This window comes from Hemicordylus capensis, chromosome 4 (genome assembly GCF_027244095.1).
Source record: "Hemicordylus capensis ecotype Gifberg chromosome 4, rHemCap1.1.pri, whole genome shotgun sequence".
In the NCBI taxonomy this organism is placed as follows: Eukaryota; Metazoa; Chordata; class Lepidosauria; order Squamata; family Cordylidae; genus Hemicordylus; species Hemicordylus capensis.
In genome coordinates, this window is record NC_069660.1 from 239,509,216 (window position 1) to 239,532,764 (window position 23,549).

At 40.6% G+C, this 23,549-nt stretch overlaps 1 protein-coding gene across 13 annotated transcripts in view; it reads right to left on the reverse strand.

The window, feature by feature from the left end:
* Positions 1 to 23,549, reverse strand: part of PTPRM (protein tyrosine phosphatase receptor type M) — a 665,945-nt gene that overhangs the window by 115,855 nt on the left and 526,541 nt on the right. For all 13 annotated transcript variants that reach the window (XM_053243122.1, XM_053243114.1, XM_053243112.1 and 10 more), the window contains one exon: positions 16,894 to 17,081. In XM_053243122.1, the coding sequence (XP_053099097.1) occupies positions 16,894 to 17,081 (188 nt within the window). The remainder of the gene's footprint in view (positions 1 to 16,893; positions 17,082 to 23,549) is intronic.

The following is a 23,549-nucleotide window of genomic DNA, read 5'->3' on the forward strand; positions in this document are numbered from 1 at the left end:
CCGCATTTTGTAGTTATTGCAGTTTCCGGACTATGTACAAAGGCAGCCCCACATAAAGCGCATTGAAGTAATCAAGTCTGGAGGTTACCAACAAGTGTACTACTGTTTTGAGATCATGAACCTCAAGAAACAGACGCAGTTGGCGTATCAACTAAAGCTGGTAGAAAGCGCTTCTGGCCACTGCCTCAGCCTGGGGAACCAGGGAAAGGTGCGGATCCAGAAGCACTCCCAAACTGTGTACCTGTTCCTTCTGAGGAAGTGTGACCCCATCTAGAACAGGTAGATCAATATTGCTTCCCAAGTGACGACCCCGCACAATAAGTACCTCCGTCTGGTCTGGATTCAGTCTCAGTTTGTTATCCCTCATCCAACCCATTACTGCTTCCAAGCAGGCATTTAATAAACAAAGAATGGCCAGAGCTTAAAATGGTAGAATGTTGAAAACACTCTTCAGCTTAACTATACTGGCACAATTGTACCAGTAAAATACTCTTTTACAAAATTTAAATTCCAAGTAACTGAAATTTAAAAAAGTATTAAATCCTTAGCTTAAGCCTTCATTCCTTGCTCAGAGAGCAAATGTTTTTAAATTGAGTTCCCAGTGATATTTGTGTAAGGCACAGAATATGCCTGACATCTGTTAGTCATTAAATATATTTACAGATGGCTTGAAATAATATAAACAACAATTATATGTAAAAGTTGCATAGTTACTAGCTTATGGAGAAGCTGGTCTACAAACTTGTAAAGCTGCATACCTGGAAATATTCAAATTTAAGACCTGACCACACAGTAGCTGCTGGAATAGGCCTGAACTGCTATCTGCCCACCGGCAACTATCCAGTTCTGTGTATCTGCTGCATACGTAGAATTCATCAACTTCCGTCTGTTACTACAACATTGTGGAAGCATGCCAAAGCTAATTCTTCGGTCTGGTGGAGTAAAAACATACAGTTGGCTTGCCACAGGCTGGGAGCCACCATGTGAAGGCTTCTTGTGGCTATCATACAGGGTTGCCAGCTGTCTTCTGGCAGGGATCCTCTGCCTTTAACAGCAAGTATTATTCAGCAGGTAAAGCTCTTGCTTTTCCTATATCTGCATGCTGGAAAACATTGAGTGCTGGAGTTTGAAAGAATCAGAAGCCCTGCTAGAAAAACAGCTGGCAAGCCTAACCTCACACCCAATGTTTGTGAGAAGCAATAGGGTTTAAATTGGTTTCCTCCTGCAAATGTAGATACTACTCAGACCACTGAAGTCATCACAATATTCAGACAGGTTATTGTATAGAATATACAGAACTCTCAACAAAAAGATTCACAAAGTGGATTATATAGCAAAATAAATGAGAGAAGGGGGGGGGAAGGTTCCAAAGGGGTTCACGTTATAAAGAAAGACACAATGGAAATCCTGTTCAGACATTATGTTGTAGAAGTGTAAAACATCGGAACACTGGTACATGTTTTTGTGTGAATGGCTGAACGTGCATTCATTTTAAAAGTGAATCTGGGTATAAACCCCTCAAGTGCATGGTAGAATTAAGAAGTGAAATTGTTTGTCAAGAAATTGATGGCCAGGAAATTTAGGACAAAAGGAAGTACTTTTTCACACAGCGCATAATTAATCAATTGAATTCTCTGCCACAGGATGTCGATAAAAGGACTTGGACAAATTCATGGAGGACAACTCTATCAATGGCTACTAATCTTGATGGCTACAGGCTACTTCCAGATTCAGAAGCAGGATGCCTCTACCAGTTGCAGGTCAACAACAGTAGGAGAGGGAGAACACCTTAATCTCTTGGTTGTGGGCTTCCCAGAGTAATCTAGTGGGCCACTGTGGGAAACAGGATGGTGGACTGGATATTTATTTATGTATTTATTTTATTTTTATACCACCCTTCCAAAATGGCTCAGGGTGGTATACAATTAAAACAAACCATTAAAACAGTAAAGAGCTAAAACAAAAATTAAAAACAATATAACAACAATTAACAATTTAAAAACATTTTAAAACAACAATTAAACAATCACAATAATTAAAAAACCCTAAAACCGGGTTAAAATATTAAAACCAATTAAAAAACCCTGGAAAGCCAGGCCAAACATATACATTTTAAGAGCTCTCCTGAAGGCTAATAGAGAATTCAAATTACGGATTTTCACAGGGAGCACATTCCACAGCCCCGGAGCAGCTATAGAGAAGGCCCGCCTCTGAGTTGCTACCAGACGAGCTGGTGGTAACTGGAGACAAACCTCCTCAGATGACCTTAATGTGCGGTGGGGATCACGCAGAAGAAGGCGCTCTCTGAGGAAACTCGGGCCTAAGCCGTTCAGGGCTTTAAAGGTAATAACCAACACTTTGTATTTTGCCCGGAAACATATTGGAAGCCAGTGCAGTTGTTTCAAAACAGGCATAATATGATCTCTCCGGGTTACCCCAGAGACCAATCTGGCTGCCGCATTCTGAACTAATTGAAGTTTCCGAACTACGTACAAAGTCAGCCCCACGTAGAGCGCATTGCAATAGTCAAGCTGGGAGATTACCAGCTGGTGCACCACTGTTTTGAGGTCATCCTCCTCAAGGAATGGACGCAGCTGTCGAATCAGCTGAAGCTGACTGAAAGCACTCCTGGCCATAGCCTCCACCTGAGATACTAGGATGAGGCCTGGAACTGGAAGTACTCCCAAACTGTGTACCTGCTCCTTCTGGGGGAGTGTAACCCCATCCAGCACAGGGAGATATAACTCATCCCTTAAATTCTGATCCCCCACAATGAGCACCTCCGTCTTGCTTGGATTCAGCTTCAATTTGTTATCCCTCATCCAGCCCATTACTGCCTGTAGGCAGGCATTTAAAGAATGAGTGCCATTTCCTGAAGAAAAAAGGGAGAAGTAGATTTGGGTGTCATCAGCATACTGATAACACCCAGCACCAAATCTCCTGATGACCTCACCCAGCGGTTTCGTGTAGATATTGAAAAGCACTGGTGACAGAATAGAGTCCATGTAACAGCTCCCACTTTGAGGAGTGACTGTCACTAAGCTCCACCATCTGGGATCTATCCGAGAGATAGGAATGGAACCACTGCAAAGTAGTGCCTCCTATTCCCATCTCCCCCAGGCAACTTAGAAGGATACCATGGTCGATGGTAACAAACGCTGCTGAGAGATCCAAGAGGACCAACAGAGTCACACTCCCTCTGTCGATTCCCCGGTAAAGGTTATCCATCAGCTGACCAAGGCTGTCTCAACTCCATATCCCGTTCTAAAGCCAGTTTGAAATGGGTCTACATAATCAGTTTCCTCCAATATTTCCTTGGTCTGATCCAGGAGGCTCTTATGTTCTTATGAAATGTATTGCTGTTCCTGTGTTCAATATAATGTGTGAATAATTGTGTCTGTGAAGAGAATTGAACCTATGCACACTGCAAACCTCTTGTATTATTATTGAGCATAATATGTGAAAAGGTTTGGAGACACAAGCAAATGAAAAATATGCTATGCTGGGATGAATAGGAACAGTTGCTCTCTCCTTGCTAAATATAAGAGAATCACCTCTTAAAAGTTCCTCTTTACCCAGTTTGCAAGGGTAATGGTCTATAAATGCTCCATAAATTTAGTGTAACAATGTAAGAAATATCTTGCTGGATCAGACCAAAAGGTCCATCTAGTCAAACACTTTTTCTCCACAGTGGTGAGACCACACTCAAGAACGTCATAAGCAGGATATAATGAAACTACCCCAAAATGTTTCAGAGTTCACTAGATCTGCTGGAAGTCAAACGTACACATCATATTTGCATATATATTCAGACATGGTGGGTGTCACCAACATACATCTATAAAGGCAATGGGAAGTGCCTTTATATCTTTTCCAATTTTGTTTTTGTACTGGTGTTTAAATTAGGCCATGGATCTAGAGATATAGGGCTGACTGCCATGCAAGTTGCAAGGAAGGAGAGGCAGCAGGTAGGACTGGAAAACTGTTCAGTTAAGTGCTTTGATTGGGATTTATAAAGTGGGATGTCTATGTGTAGATATCCCAGGGGCCTAAACAAGGGGAAGGGCAGTTTACAGAGGAGATCCATAACTTTAAAAATAAAATAAAATAAAAATCCCTGCCTGTCCCCAAAAACCACCCCAGGCAAGAGGGTGTACACTTTCCATTAAGTTACAGGGTAAATCCCTGGCAGGAGTGTGCAGGAGCTAGACCTATTGATTGATTGATTGATTGATTGGTTTGCTTGTTTGTTTTGTTTTGTTTGTACACCACCCCAAACTTTTATCGCTGGTTTACAGCAAAATAAAGTAAATTAAAACATAAATCAAAAGTGTAAAACAATTTAAAACCACAAGTCTTGTTAAAAAGCTTGGGTGAATAAATTTGTCTAAAGACATTTTAAAAGTTGTCAGAGATGGGGAGGCGCACATTCCAGCATCTCGGGGTGGCCACAAAGAAGGCCTGTCCCTCTGTAGCCACCAGATGAGTTGGTGGCAACTACAGATGAACCTCTCTGGATGATCTCCATGGGTGATGCAGCTCATAGTGAAGACGACATTCTTTTAAATACCCAAAGCCTAAGCTGTTTAGGGCTTTATAGGTTATAATCAGCACTTGTATTTTGCACAGAAACTTATTGGTAGCCAGTCTAGTTCTTTTAATTTGGGGTAATATAGTATCTTCGAGATGACCCGGAGATCAATCTGGCTGCTGCATTCTGTATCAACTGCATTTTCTAGACTATGTTCAAAGGCAGCCCCAAACAGAGCACATTGCAGTAGTCAAGTCTGGAGGTTACCAGCATATGTATTACTGTTCTGAGGTTGTTTATTTCAAGGAACAGATGCAGTTGGCATATTAGCCGAAGCTGATAGAGAGCACCTCTGGCCACTGCCTCAACCTGAGACACTAGGGAGAGGTATGAGTCCAAAAGCACTCCCTGATTGTGTAACCTATTCCTTCTGGGGAAGTGTAACCCCATCCAGAACTGGCAGATCAAAATGGTCTCTTGAGTTCCAACCCAACATAATAAGTACCTCCATCTTATTTGGATTTAGTCTCAGTTCTTATGAGACTCCAATGTTCCTATGTCTCCAAAGAAATTATGTCAGCTGAGTGGGAAATTAGTGAAAAATACTTCCTACTCAGTCCACAAATGAAGTTGCTGAGTCCTCCTGCCTACTAGAATTGGACTTTGAAGATACATATTACCCAGTACCCTAACATCCCCCCAAGGGTCTTTATGACAGCAAGTGTGTGTCATTGCAAGGTGGAATTGGGCTCTAAGGATGTGTGCCTTTAGGGTGAAGGGGGATGGCTCCTCCACTCTCAATGAGGGCATTGCGGGGGGGAGGAAGGAAACTGTACTGTGAAGATACCCTTCATCTAAGACTAATCTCTCTCTTTCCTTCATGAATGATTACAGATATCCACTGTGTCAACTGATTTGTGAATCACATTATAGTATAGATCTTGACTTTCCAAACATCAACAGTTTTAATTAAACTTCTTAAATGAAACTAAGGATGTGCATGGAACAGGCTGACCCGGTTTGGTTCGAGTCCGGACCTGCACCTCCTTGAACCACCCCCCCTCCCCAGCTTGGTTTGGTCCAGGGGGAGGCATTCCGTGAATGTTGTTTTGTTTTTTAAAGTCTTTTCCCCCAGACCAACTTCCAAGATGGAGCCCAGTCGCTGTCTCGGAAGTTGAAGCTCTGGTTAAAAAATGTAAGACGGGTAAGGCTTCTGGAATAGACTGTATCACAATTGAAATTATTCGCAACAACCTTGATTGGTGGGCTCCTCTTCTTGCTTCCTTATTTACCTTCATAGATGCGACTGCAAAAATGCCTGAGGATTGGTGTGTCTCAATTATAGTCCCAATTTACAAGAAAGGATCAAGGGAGGATCCTAATAACTATCGCCCGATTAGTCTCCTTAGCATTATTAGTAAACTCTATGCTAGACATCTCCTGGGGAAATTACAGGAATGGCTGGATACTCAGGACATCGTATCTGCCGAACAAGTGGGATTTCGAGAAGGGTTTTCTACAACATAGCAAGTATTTATTTTACAATACTTAGCTGAGAAATATTCCTCCTTGCCTAAGTCCTCCCTGTATGCTGGGTTTATAGATTTTAAAGCAGCTTTCAATTCTATTTCCAGAGACAGACTTTGGACAAAGTTAAAGGAATCATCAATAGATTCACGTTTACTTTTATTAATCTACAATCTTCATCAGAACACCCGCCTCAGAATGCGGTGTAGCAGGAAAGGGCATCTCTCGGCCGAGATACCTACTTACAGAGGAGTACGACAAGGTTGTATTCTTGCCCCTGTTTTATTTAATTTTTATATAAATTCAATAGTTTTTCATATGAATGACCTTGCTCTTCATCCCCCTGAACTTGCGAATAGACATGTTTCGTTACTGCTTTATGCGGACGACATTGTCCTATTATCTCAAACCAAGATAGGGTTAAGCCGTGCCTTAACTTCCCTGAGTTCCTATACTGTGAAGGAGGCCTTGGAGGTAAACTATACCAAGACTAAGGTGATGGTTTTTGCAAAACGCCCCCAAACCCATAAATGGTCCATAAATGGACAAAACATTGAGCAGGTCAAGGTTTTTAAGTATTTACAGGTTGTATTTCATTCCAGTGGATCCCGGAAAGCTCATCTTAGCTTTGTTTCTCACAGTGCCCAGCAGACGGCAAATGTGATTAAATCTTTTTACTTCTTGAGAGGTGCTCTTTTTGTCCCAGCAGCTGTCAAATTATTGAAGGCTAAAATATACCCCCAAATTCTTTATGGCACACAAATTGGGCCTTTTGATAACTTTACAATCTTAGAAGCAGTCCAAACTAAATTCTTAAGGGCTATCCTTCAAGCCCCCAGAGACACAGCTAATGTGGCTCTCCGTAGAGAGGTTGGGGTTACCACCTTGAAAATGAAAACCTGGCTTTGCATAATCAAATTCTGGCTGCATTTGTTTTTCTTCCCAGTTGGTTTAGCGCCTTTAGTATTAACTGACAGCTTTACATCTAAATCTAATCTGTTGTATTGTTTTTTATCCCTGTTTTATATGTTTTTAGCTTGATGTTTTTATTGCTTGATGTTTTTATTGCTTTTTATTGTATGTTTTAATTTTTGTAAACCGCCTTGGGGTTTTCTTTTAACGAAAGGCGGTATAGAAATGTAAAAATAAATAAATAAATAAATAAATAAAATGGGAAATTGCTCTAAAAGTGAAATTACATCAACTGGGCACATCCCAAGAAGACCTTATAGTGAGAGGTTTCGATCAGGCGATATGTTTTGTTAGGCAACGACTATTGGATATAGATCTGCAGGCGGAGTGTGCTCTACTACCAAGGGGAATCTATATAGGTTCTCAAAATTTCAGCCACAAACCGGCTGAATACTTAGATCACATGTTTTTACCCAAGTTTAGGAGAGCATTGACCCTTGCTCGTTTGAACGCCCTTCCCTCCGCACTCCTAGATGGGAAATATAAACGAGTCCCATATGCACTGTGCCATTGTCCTTGTGGCTCAGGGGATATAGAGTCAGTTCTTCATGTTATTCTGTATTGTCAATTTTATAGGGATGCTCGTAGTAAGTTCATTGCTCCTCTCTTAAAGAACCATCCTGGTCATACAGATCAATTTTACTTGGATTTTTTATTGTCAAATTTTAAACTTGTTACTTCTATAAATGTGGCCAAGTTTTGTTTTGTTGCAGACAAACTTCGTAGAGCTTGTATTAGCAATCTGAATATTTTGTAAATTATAATTGTATTACTTTAAATGTTAAGCTGGTCTAAGGACCGTAATAAATTTACTACTAAAGTCTTTTTAAATCTTACTACCCCTCGGGGGAGTTCCTGAACGTGGTGGTGGGGGTCCATGGAGTTTCCCCCTCCCACTGCTAGATATCTCTCTGGGCTGGTTCAGCTGCTCTTCGGCCAGTTTTCGGCCTTCTCCCCTTGGCATGGCAGCCATTTTGGAGGCCTGGGCCACACATAAGCCAATTGCACAGGCGCACAGCCTCCAAAATGGCTGCCATGGCGAGCAGAGAAGGCCGAAAACTGGTCGAACTTCCTGGAGGGGGCATAAGGAAAGCTGGCGGCGGGGAGAGGGAACCTCTGTAGACCCCCTGCCACCTCCAGCAACTCCCCGGAAGGGAGTAAGGTTACATTATTTTTTTTTAACAAAAAGCATTCATGAACCCCTCCGAACATTTTTTGGGGGGGGTGTTCGGTCCGGAGTCAGAGCAAACGGGGTGATTTGGTTCAACTCTGAACCATCAAACCGAACCAGTTCGATGTCGAACTGGCTTGACGTCAAGCCGGTTTGCACATCCCTAACGGAAACTTCTCCAAATTTATACTTTTGATTCATCTGAATTAAAAAAAACCCCTCTCTTTTTAAAAAGGGAAATACGTAAAACTACAACTCAGATGTACACTATATTTAAAAAACTGCTTACAAAATATGTTTTTTTCAACGGAGAAAGTGCATCTCTGTTACTTCAGATATACATCTTAAAGAAATACTGACATTTAAAATTCTATTAGATCAACTATAGCTACATTAGGCATATTTTGCTGGTAAATATGATTTTAAATATGAAGTCTAGCCAAGAATAATATTTTGGTTATAAAAAAGGCAATAGACTGAAAATACCTAATTATGTGTAGACAAGACATACAATCCTAACAACATCTAAAGGGTACATTTATAATTGATAATGAATATTGTAATTACAAGTAAGAAAACATTTGCATAATTTAGCAGTAAATAAATGGATGTTTAATGTTCTTTTAAGGACAATATAAAATATAAAAGAAGTTATGTTGTGTTTGCATGTAATAAAAATTAATGTGCAATAACCATGTGAATGAAAGGCCTTGTTGAGTTCTATGTGCATTAATAGCATCAACAATTTTAAAATAAACCTTAAAAGACAGCCATTTTGAAATGAAACTGTGACATATGAATAAAATATTACATATGATCAAAAATTCAGTGTGCCATGTTTCAAAAAGCATACATCAGACCAACAGTATTTGTTCTACAATTTCCCCATTACTTTTAGGGATTTCCCCATTACAGGCTGTTTTGAGTGTGCTGAGTTCAAAACAGAAAACCCGCTAAATAAAGGGCCTGTTTCAAGCTTGGAACAGAAGAATGGTGTTTTGATTGAAATGTGCTGACAATTTGAGTGCCATTTTGCAGGCCTGTTTTCCCCTTACTGATTGATTTTCTGGCACAGCCTTCTGATTGGTTTGCAATCTCCTTGCTTCCTTGGTGGTTTGCTTTCATACAAATCAACTGTTGTGATGGGCAACTGTGCCCCCATTGGCTAGGGGAGGGGGGAACCCGAATGGAGAGAATTTCAAGGGGACTGGGAGGCAGAGAAAGCTCTATGCCTCTCTTGAAGAGGATACATCAGGAGGGGGAAAGATAGGTTTGATTTTGTGGTTTTCTTTTCTCAGCTCTGAATATAATATGCTGTGCTATCACTGCTATAACTGTCTGGTTTTGCTGGATCTCAGATAGACAAAGGCAAAGGCAGAACTTGGGTGTCTTCCTTCCACGAGTTGTGGTTTGTTTTGTTTGTGTGATAGTGTTGTGATGAGAAATGAACAATGGCAGCTCGCTCTCTCTCTGTAATATTTCTTGGTGATCTGCATTAACATCTAGAGGTTATCCGAAATGAATTATAGAGAAGGATAAGCAATTATCTGACCAAGTTTCCAGACTTAAACTCTTTGGAAAACATAATTATGATAAACCTAAGTGACACTTTTGTAGGGATGTGCACAAATCAATTTTTTTGATTCAATTTGTGCCCAAAACAAATCACCCCTGACTGGTTTTGTATCCAAATCACCCCCTCCAAATCACCCCAGATTCTATTTGTATTTGCTTTTATTCAATTCAGATTTGGACCAATTTGGACTACTGAACGAGGACCTGGAGACACCATATTTGGGTGGTGGGTGGGTTCCATGGGTGCCACCTACCACCCAAATTTCAAGGCAGTGGGACACTTGGTTGAGTTTTAATGATTTTGTTTTAGTTTTTAATGATTTTGAACATTTCCACCATAGGAAACAATGGGGATTCAAAGTTGCCATATCCTAACCCTTAAATGGAACTTCAGCTTTCATTAAAAAAAAAAAAAAATTAAGCTCTAGCCCTTGTACAAGTGGAGTTATGGAGCAAGATGTGCAGTCATTTTTCAAGTGTTTGGATTCTTTGGTGTATAATAACTTTTCCTCATAATGAATCCCTATAAGCCTTCATTATACGCCTTCATTTCTTCTGTTCATTTTGACTGTCACCGGACAGTGCCAACTGCCAGTGTCAACTACATCCCCACCATACACATACATGCACACACACACACACACACACACACACACACACACACACACACACAATCAGTTTATTTTAAAGGTATTTTTGAAGTGTTTAGATTCTTTGGTGTCTTCATTACACACTTTCATTTATTCTGTTCATTTTGACCCCACTGCTTTGCAGGTGGGGATGGGGAATTAGTGGCATCCTATGTTCCAACTACCCCGCAACCCACAAGCCACTGGGTACTCAGTTTATATTTTAGGAATTTTTGAGGTGTTTAGACTCTGGTGTGTAATGAATCCTCATAGGGATTCATTATGAGGAAAGGTTATTAGACACCAAAAAGACTAAATACTTGAAAAAATTCCTAGAACATATATCCCCCACAATGAGCACCTCCGTCTTGCTTGGATTCAGCTTCAATTTGTTATCCCTCATCCAGCCCACTACTGCCTGTAGGTAGGCATTTAAAGAATGAGTGCCATTTCCTGAAGAAGAAAGGGAGAAGTAGATTTGGGTGTCATCTGCATACTGATAACACCCAGCACCAAATCTTCTGATGGACCTCACCCAGCAGTTATTATCTTCTACTTTATCTTCTACTTTCTACTCCTATATTATCTTCTCTTTTACTTTTCCTATTTGGTGTAGTCCCCAGGTGAATTCAACGTAACTTAAACATCAGCTAGTTTGTTGTGGTTCACCCTCTCTGGTCCTGGAATGAGAAAGTAGCCTTAGAAGGATACACAGTCAGCATTCTTGTTGACATGATGCTTTTCTATGTGTAAATTGTTTCGTTTTGTAAGATTACGGTGTAGTTAACACGAGATCAACCAGCTGAAGTGGTACCAGTTGCAGAAAGGCTGCACTAAGTGATTTCTCTGCATGTACAGACTGTCCCCTATATTCTAGCTCTGTTCAGTGCCCCTTCAGTTCAGGTATTATGAATATCATTGGCATTCTGCCTAGGAACAGTGCTCATGAATGATACCAGCAATCCCTGCCCCTGTACTGATGCACTCCTTAACCATGCCCTCTCAAAATGCTGTGCTCAAGGAGAGATCCTCTCTGTGATTAAAAATTCCAAGTTCTGCATTCTAAGGAACAAGAACATCTGTTTGTGGAGTGGGGGCATGGTTTAAGAGCACATCAGCAAAAGGGTAGGGCTTGCCAGAGCACTCCACCTTGGTACAGTGGCTAACATCCAGACTATAGAAGTACTGCTGCAGCAAACACACAGCCTGCGCTTCAAGGGAAAGATAATTTCTGCCCATCTACCCTTAATTCTGAATCCAAAGGTGCAAATATGTACCTGAGTGTCACCCAGCCTCAGGGACATATTTTCAAGGGTCACATTTGGCTTTGGAGCAAAGGGGAGATTGATAAAAGTTGCTCTTTCCCTAAAGCACATGCAGTGTGTTTGCTGCACCAGTGCTTCCTAAAACTGAATGTCACCCAGGGTCCATGGTTTGAACAACACTTGAACACCTGGCTTTTATATTATGTCATTGTGAGCTTGAGTTCATTCCTGCATTGTCTGGTAGGGAGTAATGGGCATCATCTAAATATCAAGGTGAAACAGTAAAGCAAATCAAACAATTATTCCTATCTCCACCTTGTGGCATTTACACAACAAGAGCCTAGGAGCAATCTGGACCTCCTGATGTAGAGATTATTATCTGCTCCATACACAGAGGGTTCTGGGAGGACTTGCTCTTTGCCCATTGCTGAATGGAGGTGGGAGTCTAATTGTTCTAGGATAGAAGATCGATCTATGAAAGCTCTTCCGTGTTAAATGAAAACGATTCAATTATAAACTATCTCCAAGGCCCAAATCATGAAAATGTGGGATATAAAGTAGCAAATAAATAAATAAATCTACGTACATCCTAATTGGTCAAGCTTAAGGAGGTGAAGCTAACGGAGAACAGATTTAAAAGTATTCGGTTTGGTGCCATCAAAATGCCGCCTCAAGTCTAGCCAAAATTTAGCTACAAAGCTATCCCAACATGATATATCATTGTTCAGGACAGAAGGGTTGGAAGCATTTATAAATCTCTCAAAACCATAATTTTATGGAAGTGAGTATTCTCCTCACACAGCACTGGTGAATGGGAATAGTCATTAAGAATCCTAGAGTTAAAGGCAGTGAAAGAGAATGGGAGATTTGGGAATATTGATTATTTAGGAACAGTCCTCTTGTTCATTGTTGGCAGGAATCAGTGAGCAGATGGCTGTAGTAGACTGGGATGCTAAGAGAGATCTCAGATATACTGAATTGAGCCCCCCCCCCGCCCCCAAATTCTGTAATAAACATGCTTGCACAAACATGTCTTTTGATAGAGGACATAACTGTTCAGCAAATATCTATCTACTCATAAATGAATAATCAGTTGGCAATTCATCATGCTGGAAGGATTGTCCTCTTATAGGGGACTTGTAGTAGCAAGCATGAATTGCCCCCTTTGCTAAGCAAGGCTCACCTTGGTTTGCCTTTGGATGGGTGATTACATGTGAGCACTGTCTCTGGAACATCTGCTTGCCTGCAGAAGATCCAGGTTCAATCCTGCCAACTCCCGGTAGGGCTGGGAAAGACTGCTGCTGAAACCTTGGAGAGCTATTGCCAGTCAGTGCCAGTCAATACTGAGCTAGATGGACCAATCATATGACTCAGTAGAAGGCAGCTTCCTTTGTTCCAATATTGAGTAACAGAACCCTAGATATTTAACATAATTAGCTGACTCTTGAAAGCTATATCCTTACTAGTTTTTTAAAACATGCATTTTATTAAACTTTTAATTGAAAATATGCAGTACAAAGACAATGAAAGAATGGAAATATAGATAAACTAGCTGATCCAGTGCAGAGTATCTGCGCCCCAGTCCCCCCGCAGCATTTTTTGCTTACCTGCCTCCACCGCATTCTTCCCTGACACCCATCTTCTCCCCCCCCCCAGCTGCCTACTTCTTCTTCCCTGCCCCTATCTTCTTTCCTGCTGTTCGTGACCCGCCCGCTGGTCACAGCCACTCCAGCCTCCTGCGGCCTCTGAGGCCGCCCACCTGATGTTCACGGCCACACCAGCTGCCCGCCATTCACAGCCACCCATCTGCTGGGGCCACCAGCTGGTCGTGGCTGCTCCAGCCACCCACCTGTCTGCTGGCCGCCTGTCTTCTCCTGACAGGCCTGGGGCCTGTCCGCCGGCCGCCTGTCTTCTCCCCCCTGCGGCCAGCCATTTGCTGTCTGCCTTTGCCTCTCCCCGCCCCCCTGCAGCCAGCTGTTTGCCAGGCCACCACTTCTCCCCCCCACTGCGGTCCCCATCTCTAATCGACAGCTCTCTCGCAAGAGCTGCCACAGATGGGATTAGCGACGGGTATGCCTAAGATAATTAAATATATAGATAACATATATAACTATAACCAATAAACAAGAGAAAAACTAAATAGAGTGTGATAAATAAATAAATAATGAAACATTGGGGGGACACACCCCTATTTTAACAAAAGCTGCCAAACAAAAACAAGGCAAGAACAATGGCAAGGAGTACTAAAGGACTAGCCAAAGCAATAAAGATGTGGATAGTATATATACAATAAACACTCCTGTACTTGTCAAGAATGTGATCATCTGCTTGGAGAGACTCAGAAAAAAGGGGAGACTCCCATGGAATTTTTTTAAAACTGGAATTTCAGGATAGCTGCACATTCCAAGTAAATGGAATATGATCATAACCTCTCCTATTTTGCCTAGCCATTGTTGCTTGGGGGGCTTATAGGGAAATTTCCAGTTCCTGGTTATGCGCAGTTTTCCTGCTGTGTAAAACTGCTTATGGAGCTCTGTACAAAGGAAGCAGGGGCCACCTTCCTTAAAGCAGTTTAGTAGCATAGCTTTAGGGTTAATGCAGGTATATGCATTCTAATTGGTAATAAATATTGACTGTCCTTCAAGGGCTGAAAAGATCATAGTAATGATGCAATCTTGTCATCAGATATGCTTGATCAAGTCCTACTGATTTCAGTAACAAAGTGCAGGATTGTGGATTTTCATTCAAATTTACCCATGAGTACAGGATCCATTAAAGTAAAGTTGTGCCATCAAGTTGGTGCCGACTTCGGGTGACCACGGAGCCACCTGTATACTCCATAGTAACATAAAACAACTAACTGGCTCAGGCAGGTGATGGACAGATGCAACCAGGAGTAGGGACAAACCTGTCCCCACCTTGCTTGCTCACTCCTGGTTGCTTCTGTTCATCACCTGACTCAGGCACCATGGCAAGCTGGTGCCTGAAAATTGTCAAGCCCTACCATAAAATCTTTAATAAATCATTGAATGATGTATCTCATTTTGTTATTCTGGTGTTCTTTATAATCTGCCTTTTAATAGAAAAGTGGCCTAAAATGTGTTAAATAAAAATAAAACACTAACTTTTAGTTTTACAGTAGTTATCTCCTAGATTTGATTCCCTTTCCATCCCAGCTATGGCCAATGTGTCACAAGTCTACATTGCTTCTAATGGATTTTCTTAAAAAAAAGATTATCATAATTAAAGAAACAAGAAAAAAAACCATACATGCTGATACACTGGAAGGCACAGCTGCTGTGGCTGCCATTATACATACTGATATTGCTTGCCATCCTGCCCATTTCCCATCCAGTGTATCACACTGGTTTTTGTTTTGATCATTCCTTGTAGTCTATACAATATAAAAAACCCTGTACCAATTATAGCAATGCAGTTACTCAGCTGAACAGCTAACTATGAAATAAAAATATCTGAAGAGTGCGCAGGCTGGAGGTGCAATTTGTCTGTGTCTTGTCACAGCAAATATATGTAAAACTATAGCACCAACTAGGGCTGTTATCGGCATAACAATGGTTTTGTTCGTCGACAAAAATTATTGTGTAATAGCAATAATAATGCCATAAGAAGTGCAATGCAAGATCACCCTGCTTGCAAGTGTCAGCTCCATCCTTACTGGACTTCAGGATAGAAGTTCATTTACTGCACTGACATATCCCTGAAGGCTTAAGCCTAACAGTCAGGGCTGGAACTCTTCCTTGGCCTAAGACAGTTTTTTCATATCAGAATGCCTTCTTTTTGCATCCTTTATGCCGTTCTGACCAAGGTCTACCCCCAAATGCTTATCTAGTTGAGCTGACCGGGTCACATGAGGGTCTTTCAGAATGTTCATCCACATGACCACATTACAAGGGGGCAAGTTTGGATTTTATGTCCGTTGACTCTCTCAGATATTTGTAGGGAGTGTGCATGCATATGTCTCCCAACTTATCTGAGTGCCACCCAGCTGTTGCCTAACTGCTTGTGGGGAGGGCAGTTTGCCTAACCTGCCCCTCAGTACAATGACGAAATACTATTTATTTTGTCTATGCACTGAGGAGTGGTCTGGATTACTCCCCTGCATGATTAGGCAGTGGTAAGATGTCATGCAGCATAGGAGTGAGATGTGTGCTAATGCTGCTTTCCCCCACACATTTCAGAAGGCCAGTGGATATATTGTCTGAACTGGATGGAGCCTGGAGGAATTCTTCCATACAGTGGAGTGCCAGAACCGGATAATGTGAAGGCAGGATACTAATATATCCTGTCTATATATAATAACCCCAAAGCACTAAGCATGACACCATACATACAAATATTTATATACCGCTTTTTGACTAAAGTTCCCAAAGCGGTTTACACAGAGAAAACAATGATAAAGCAATAAGATGGATCCCTTTCCCCAAAGGGCTCACAGTCTAAACCATGAAAACAACTATAATCCCTGTAAATTTCCCATAAAGGGAGTTATTGCTTTAACCTTTTTTTGCTCTGGAGAAAACCCAAAGAACCTTTAAAATCAGCTATCTACTCTTTGCAGTATGTAATCTCTGAGGAATGTAAATGAATCCTTGCAGACATATGAAATTAAAGAATTTGGAACCTTTGTGCATTAATACTACTTATTTTAAGTCATACACTTTAAACTCAAAGGGGGCACAGCCTGGAGCCAATCTAGAGGGCTGGACAGATATAAGGGCTCAGTTGAACTCTGGATCTCCTTGGAATGAGGAACTTCTGACAAGAGCTTTCTAAGATCTGCTACTCCAGCCCATCCCTATCTGCTATGCTGACTGCCTGCCTGCAACTGGGTCACCCCCTCATCCCTTCCTGGGAACTCCCTCATGCCCCAGAGTCCAGCTCACGATCAGGATAGGACAAGTGAAGCTACAATATCCATGTTGGAAACTGCTGGATTACTTGGCATCCCCAATTAAGTGTAATTTATTTTATTGTGTACAGACGTACTTCTGAAAATATGATGCCAATTTGGGCAAAATCTACCAGGTAATTCTCCAATGTAAGCTCAATAAAATGAACTGGAGCCGGGTAAGAACATGGCCACATGGAACATAGATTTTTTTAAAATGAACTATATTATAACTGTTAGGAACATGTACCCCAAAATGGAGAAAAGTTAAGTACTGAGAGAACAGCATCACAGGCCATTTGAGCCTTATTCACCTCATATTCCTCCTTGAATCCATAGCCTTCTGCACATTTCATCTGTGTAATATGCTGCAGCAAATCCGCAACACGGATGGCTGGATGGAGCTGTCCGGTCTGGTATGGCACATCAACAGGGTCTCGCTTCTTGTAGGTGTGTGACTGGACCAAGCTGCTTGTGTCACTGCCCATTGTATGGGTTTCATCTAGGAAAAAAATACTGAATAATGTACCAGGCTATCTCCAATTGTTCCACAAAATGGTATGATTCATGGCTTTTACAAGGATGGTCTTTGGCACCATCAACCTATGTTAAAATCTCTAGCTAGGTGGGCAAAAGCATAACAGAAACAAATCTCATTGAGTAATTTATTCAGAGAGATAGTAAGATGTATTTGAAAAAGGGAAAAGGTCTTGGTTTACAATGAAAAGCATTGCATAGTCCACACAGTATACTTTTGTTTGCTTGTTTAAATCCACTGATAAATTAGACAATTTAATTTTTTTAAGTATTTAGTTCTAAATGGTACAGGAGTTTCAGGTTGAAACTTCATCAAGTCCCAGTAAAATAAAAAAGGACTTGAGCATTTCCTAGATTAGTAAACTTTTTATTATCTCTTTCACGGTAATTCAGGACACATGTTAGTGAAAGCAAAATGTTTAAAAAATGCAAAAAATGATATGGGTTATTAAGCCAGGAGTAAAATGGAAATGTAAATTGGATACAACACTAGGTAAGAAAATACACAAGGATAAATGCAAAGGATAATTTGACTGGGGTTAATGCTTTGATTGAATTTAGCATGCTGCAGAATCGAATATACAATATAACATGGGCCATCACATTAGGCATGAAATGTTATATGTCAACTGACATGCAAGCCAACACACAACATAACCCCACTGGGTTGGTCAAAACTGGTATGAAGCAAATAATCTCCCACCCCCTCCACATCTCTTCAATGGGGCAAATGGGCAACTTACCATTTATTGGCACTTTTAAGAAGATACATATCAGGAGAAAAAGAGGAGGAGGAGGAGAAAAAGGAAACAGGCCATAAGCAACAGTACTACAGTAATAATTACAGGTATTGTAATTGTAATTTAAGTGTCTTCAGTTTGGTTTCCTAGCAGAGCAAGTGAATATGTTAAAAAGGGCAGGGCTGAGTAACCAATATAACTTTCTTTTTTCTTTTATCAAATTGGGATGGCACTTTTAATATATGAAAAGAAGAAGAAAAACCCTAAAACTGAGAACCAGCCATTGTTATATTTTTTTCATCAACTATAAAAATTAAGCCTCAAAGTATTTTATATTGCCAGAAAGCTATTTAAATTTTAATTGAAATAGACAAATAAACCAGCTTACAAAACTACAGGGCAAGTTATGAACCCTTAAGCAGGCATATTTCAGTTGACTTAGTCTGACTCAAGTAAATGGAACTAAGCAAGATTAAATGGCATTCCATCATGTCATGTGGTTTGCTGGTTAAAGGATAAGGGTGAATTGACACTGTCATTTTTACAGAGAAATCTTGCTATAATGTGAAAAAATGTATTTTTTGTTTGTATCATGGAACTCGTTGGATAGAACTCCCTTCCCTATCTCTGATTCACTATAGGAATTGAGGGATTTCCGAATTTATGGTAATATGTCTATTCATCCTAATACTTCAGATCCAAATATTTATAAAGATTATCTGTTTGCATGCTGAAATTACATCACTATAATCTTTGCATATCTGTTTAGTGTACGGCCCTGAGGTAGTGATTTTAGGTTCCATTCTATGCACTCACTTTCAGCTGCAGCAAGTCTTCTGACCGGACTGCAAGAAACTGGCTACATGTGATACTCACTACATGAAAAGTAGCCTGGCTGGCTGGCAGGTTTTGCTCTCTAGTGATCCCACTTGGCTCCCCCAGCAAATGAGGAGAGCAAGGGAGAAGATGTGAGTCAGATAAGTAGAGATGCCAGCAACATTTCTCTCTCTCTCTCTCTCTCTCTCTCTCTCTCAGAATGGTCAAGGCAAGCACCTCCAGCTTCTTGACAGTCAGAAGGGCCCTTTCAGAAACTGCAACAATGAGAGCTTGATTGCTTTTCATGTAGCTAAGTTCTCAGTCTCAATATTTAGGGAGAGCACCCTGCAATGACCCTCAACCAGTAATGTGATCTAAAGCTCTGTGAGGCTTCTGATGCATACTCAGAATTCTGCACACATTTTAGCTTCCCCACCAGCTGGGGCTCCAAGATACATATTAATTGCATAATGTGGAAAAGAGAGGCTTGGAGTAAGTGGTGGTTTGCAGGGGGAAAGCAGCTGGCAGAAAAAGGGTTAAGCATCATTCCTGCTCAATACAATTCTGCTGCAAACGACTTTCCTCCCTACATGGCAGTAAAGAACTGGCAGCTAGGGTTTACAGCACCACATTTGCCACTGGTCTTGAACTTCTACTCTAGGATTTTTAGTTTCTGTCTAGGACAGGAAATGCTCCATGCACACATGGCATGCTCCTGTACCTTGGGCAAAGTATTCTCTCACTGCATAGGAGACAACTGGAAAGCCCCCAAGCATGCAGACCTCTGTATACGTATCAGAGCCCATGTAAGAGCAGGATTGATTAAAAACATTCATATATTAAAATATGGCTGTGTAAAGTGGCATATGTAGGGGACAGCTGACGAGGGTGATTCTCAAATTCCTTGTTTAATATTCTATAGACATTGGCCCACCTGTTCCACAGTGTTAGGATAAGCTGCTGCAGAGCACAGCTAAAGGTCTGTTGGGCACCTGAGCTTGTAGGTGCAGAGCAAGAGCAATTAGTGCTGCTTTCCTCTCCTTTCAAAGGTTCTTTCTGGGTTCCAGAAATATGCCCCTGAGGGCTGCGTGATCTTCAGGGGCATATTTCTGGAAGCCAAAAGAACTTTTGGAGTTAGGAGAGAGCAGCAAAAGTCGTTCCCCCTCTCCTATCCATGCTTGGCTGTATGGTAAGCATTTGGCTGAGCTCCACAGCTGCCACTCTGTCTTCTAAATACTGCAGAACATGTGGGCCATTGCCTTTATGAATGGGGTCAGGGGTCAGTCTCTCTCACTCACTCACTCACACACACCCCAGGAATATTTAAACCTTTTATGAATGCTGTAATCCTCAGACTTCTCTGCCAGTTTCAGTCCCTTTATAACATAATGAGCTTCTGCTGGCAAAATGCTTCAGAAACAGTATACCAGGATCAAATTCTCGAAACTGATAATTAGTATAAAGGAAGCAACACTAAACTCACTGAAATAAAATTACTTCAGCCCAATGGAGTTACTTGTGTTTTACAGTGATGCACATTAAGGTGATCTAATCTTTTCTGAACAGTTAGCTAAAAATCCTAACTTAAAAATAAAATATGCAACCATTTATATATATATGAATATAGTAATTTTTCCTTAGCTCTGAAGCTGCCTTATTATTCTGACATAACACAGGTAAAACTAGTTCCTCTTAGCTAATCTCCAGCACAACTGTAATGCAAAGCACCTTGGGATGCATGGCATGAAAGGCGATATACAAGTGTTGTTACAGTATGTTGTTGTTGAAATGGCACCTGAATACTACACGGTGGCTAAGACACAAAAGACAAAATAAAGTAATAAGTAAATAAATAAAATAAAATAAAGAGTTGGAAGTTGATTTATGATATTTTAAAATAAATTTATGCACAATTGGGTCATGTTTTTTTGCTTTAAATTATTGTATTATAATCAGATACAGATCAGGATCCAGTCCAATGCTGCAAAACCAGGTCAGTGCAATTTATATATATATATCTGCTGCATATTCATATATTTGTATGTTTTTGGATCAATTGGAGCCAGAGTTCATTGAAATGCATTTTTGCTTGATGCCTCTATTATTATTTTTTAAGAACCAAGATTATTATTTTTCATAGTGGAATAATTTTACAAGGATCTTTGAAATGAAGAGTTTATTATCTTCTAAACAGGCACCAGGTACACTATATTTCCAGGTTATTGTTTTTCTTTAGAACAGCATTTCTTGAAATGCAATCCAAAATTGGCTTTCCAAAATATGCAAATGTGTAATGAAGTTGGTGTTCTTTGGGTCTAAAGTTGTTTTAAAACATTTTAACAGACGATGAGGTTCATAAACAGCTCCCTAAGACCTTCAATACAAAAATGCATGGACCCTCATTAACCAATTGCTTTCACATTATAGGGATTCAGAATGAAGTGGTCATACATCGGTTGAAATACTAGTAGCCCTAGTTATTGCTCTTAATTCCACAGTATTGAAATGTGGACAATACACTTATCCTGCATTTTATTTCCATTTGGCATGTCAAATGTACATTAATAAAAATGAGTTGGACCCAGAGTTGCACAATGGAACTTTTATCCCCCACCCCTTCCCTCTGCAGCCCCCTGAAAATCTGCTCTTTAGGTAATCCCCAGAATGTTGGTGGGAGGATAAAGCGAGAAGGATGGAGTGAGAGTCCTATGGAAGAAACTTTCAATTCATACAAGATACCTTGGATTCAGTCCAAAGAAATGCTATTGTATCTGTGTAGTCTGTGTCAGATATACAAAGGTAATATAGTATAAAAAGAGACTGAGCATCATACAACCATGTTGGGTGTTTTAAAGTCTTTTGGATTTAATGAAACCTAAAAGTGCTTCACTTTAGCTGGACTGTGCCCATTTGTACGCATGCAAAGAGCAACCTGGCTCTTTCCATAAGGAAAAGATGATACAAGGTCTGAAAAGTTACAAGGGGTCCATAACCTAAAGAACATGAAAAATCCAACTTCCTGGCATGTCATGTACATATACTTTAATTTAAGGTGTGTGTGTGGGGGGGTAAACTAGGGCTTACAGTTTTCAGTCTTAAAAGTCCAAATCTTTAAATAACAAAATCAGGGACTAAAGCAGATTTACTTTCTCATCAAAAATTAAAAATAATGGGTGATTTTTAAACAAAGATAAAGTTCAGAAGTTAATCAGCCTCTTTAACTAAAAATGTGGCAAGCATTGCTCTCTTGATATATGAAATCATATTCAGTGATTTCATGTATCAGCAATATGAGGAGAGTTCTGTGAGACTGCTAGCATAATGGCAAAAAAGACTATGGAGCTCTGTTTCAGGGTTAATTCAGAAAAATATTATAATGCATAGCAACTGTGGGAAAAATCTAGCCTCTCCAGTTTGTTTTTATGTTTTTTTAAACTAGTTGTACCCGGAGCCTCTGGATGGGGCGGTTTATAAATGTAATAAATAAATAAATATTCTAGAATTCCAGCCCATGCCAGTCTGATAGCATGCATGCATCACCATGCATTGAAATCTGATTTCTGCACAACACTCTAAACCACATAAGTGGTGGTGTGCCAAAAGATGAATTCAGCCTTGGAGGTTCATTCACATGATCAGTTGCTGTGTATTGGACTGGAGTAGGAGTAGGATCAGTTGCTGTGTACTGGATTAGTTAGGCTTTATCCACAGCTACCGTATGCTGAAATGATTGTACGAATCAGTCCTGATTACTGGAGCTGTTCTTTTCTTTTAAAAATAAATACATTTATATACTGTACCATATAAAATCTCAGGGCGATTTACAGTGTAAACAAACAGCACCTAAAACCTATAGAAACCTAAAAAATCATATAAAACAAATTAAAATACCATAAATAAAACTTTAAAACCCTAAATATCATAAACTAAAAGCCTGATGAAACAGGTGTGTCTTCAAAAGTCATTTTAAAACAACCAGAGATGGGGAGGTTCTAACTTCATTTGGGGGGGTGTTCCAGAGCTTTGGGGCAACTAGAGAAGGCCCGGTTTTGGGTCGCCATCAAGGGAGCTGGTGGCAACCACAACCTGACCTTCCCCGATGATCTTAATAGTCGGCAGGGTTCACTAAGATGAAGGAGCTCTCTTAAATACCCCAGGCCCAAGACATTCAGGGCTTTATAGGTAATAACTAGCACTTTGTATTTTGCCTAGAAACTAATCAGCAGCCAATGTAGTTCTTTTAAAATAGGAGTAATGTGGTCTCTATGAGTGGCCCCTGAGACCAGCCTGGCTGCTGCATTCTGTTCCAGTTGCAGTTCTTGAACTACATACAAAGGCAGCCCAATGCAGAGTGCATTACAATAGTCAAGCCTGGATGTTACCAGCATATGCACTAATGTTTTAAGGTTGTTTGTCTTAAAGAATGGACGCAGCTGGCGTATCAGCTGAAGCTGATAAAAAGCACTCCTGGCCATTGCCTCAAACTGAGATATCAGGGAGAGGTTTAGGTCCAGAAGTGCTCCCAAACTACGTATCTGCTCTTTCAGGGGGAGTGTAACCCCATCCACAACAGGCAGATCTACACCACTTCCCAAGTTCTGGCCACCTGCAACATGTACCTCCGTCTTGTTTTGATTCAACTTCTGTTTGTTCTCCCTCATCCAGCCCACTACTGATTCCAAGCAGGCATTTAGAGAGGTTACGCTATTTCCTGAGGAAGTTGACATGGAGAAATAAATCTGGGTGTCATCAGCATATTGATAGCACCCATCACCAAATCTCCTGATGATCTCTCCCAACAGTTTCATATAGATGTAAAAAGTATTGGAGATAGAATTGAACCCTGTGTGGGACTCCATATAAAAGCTCTCACTTTG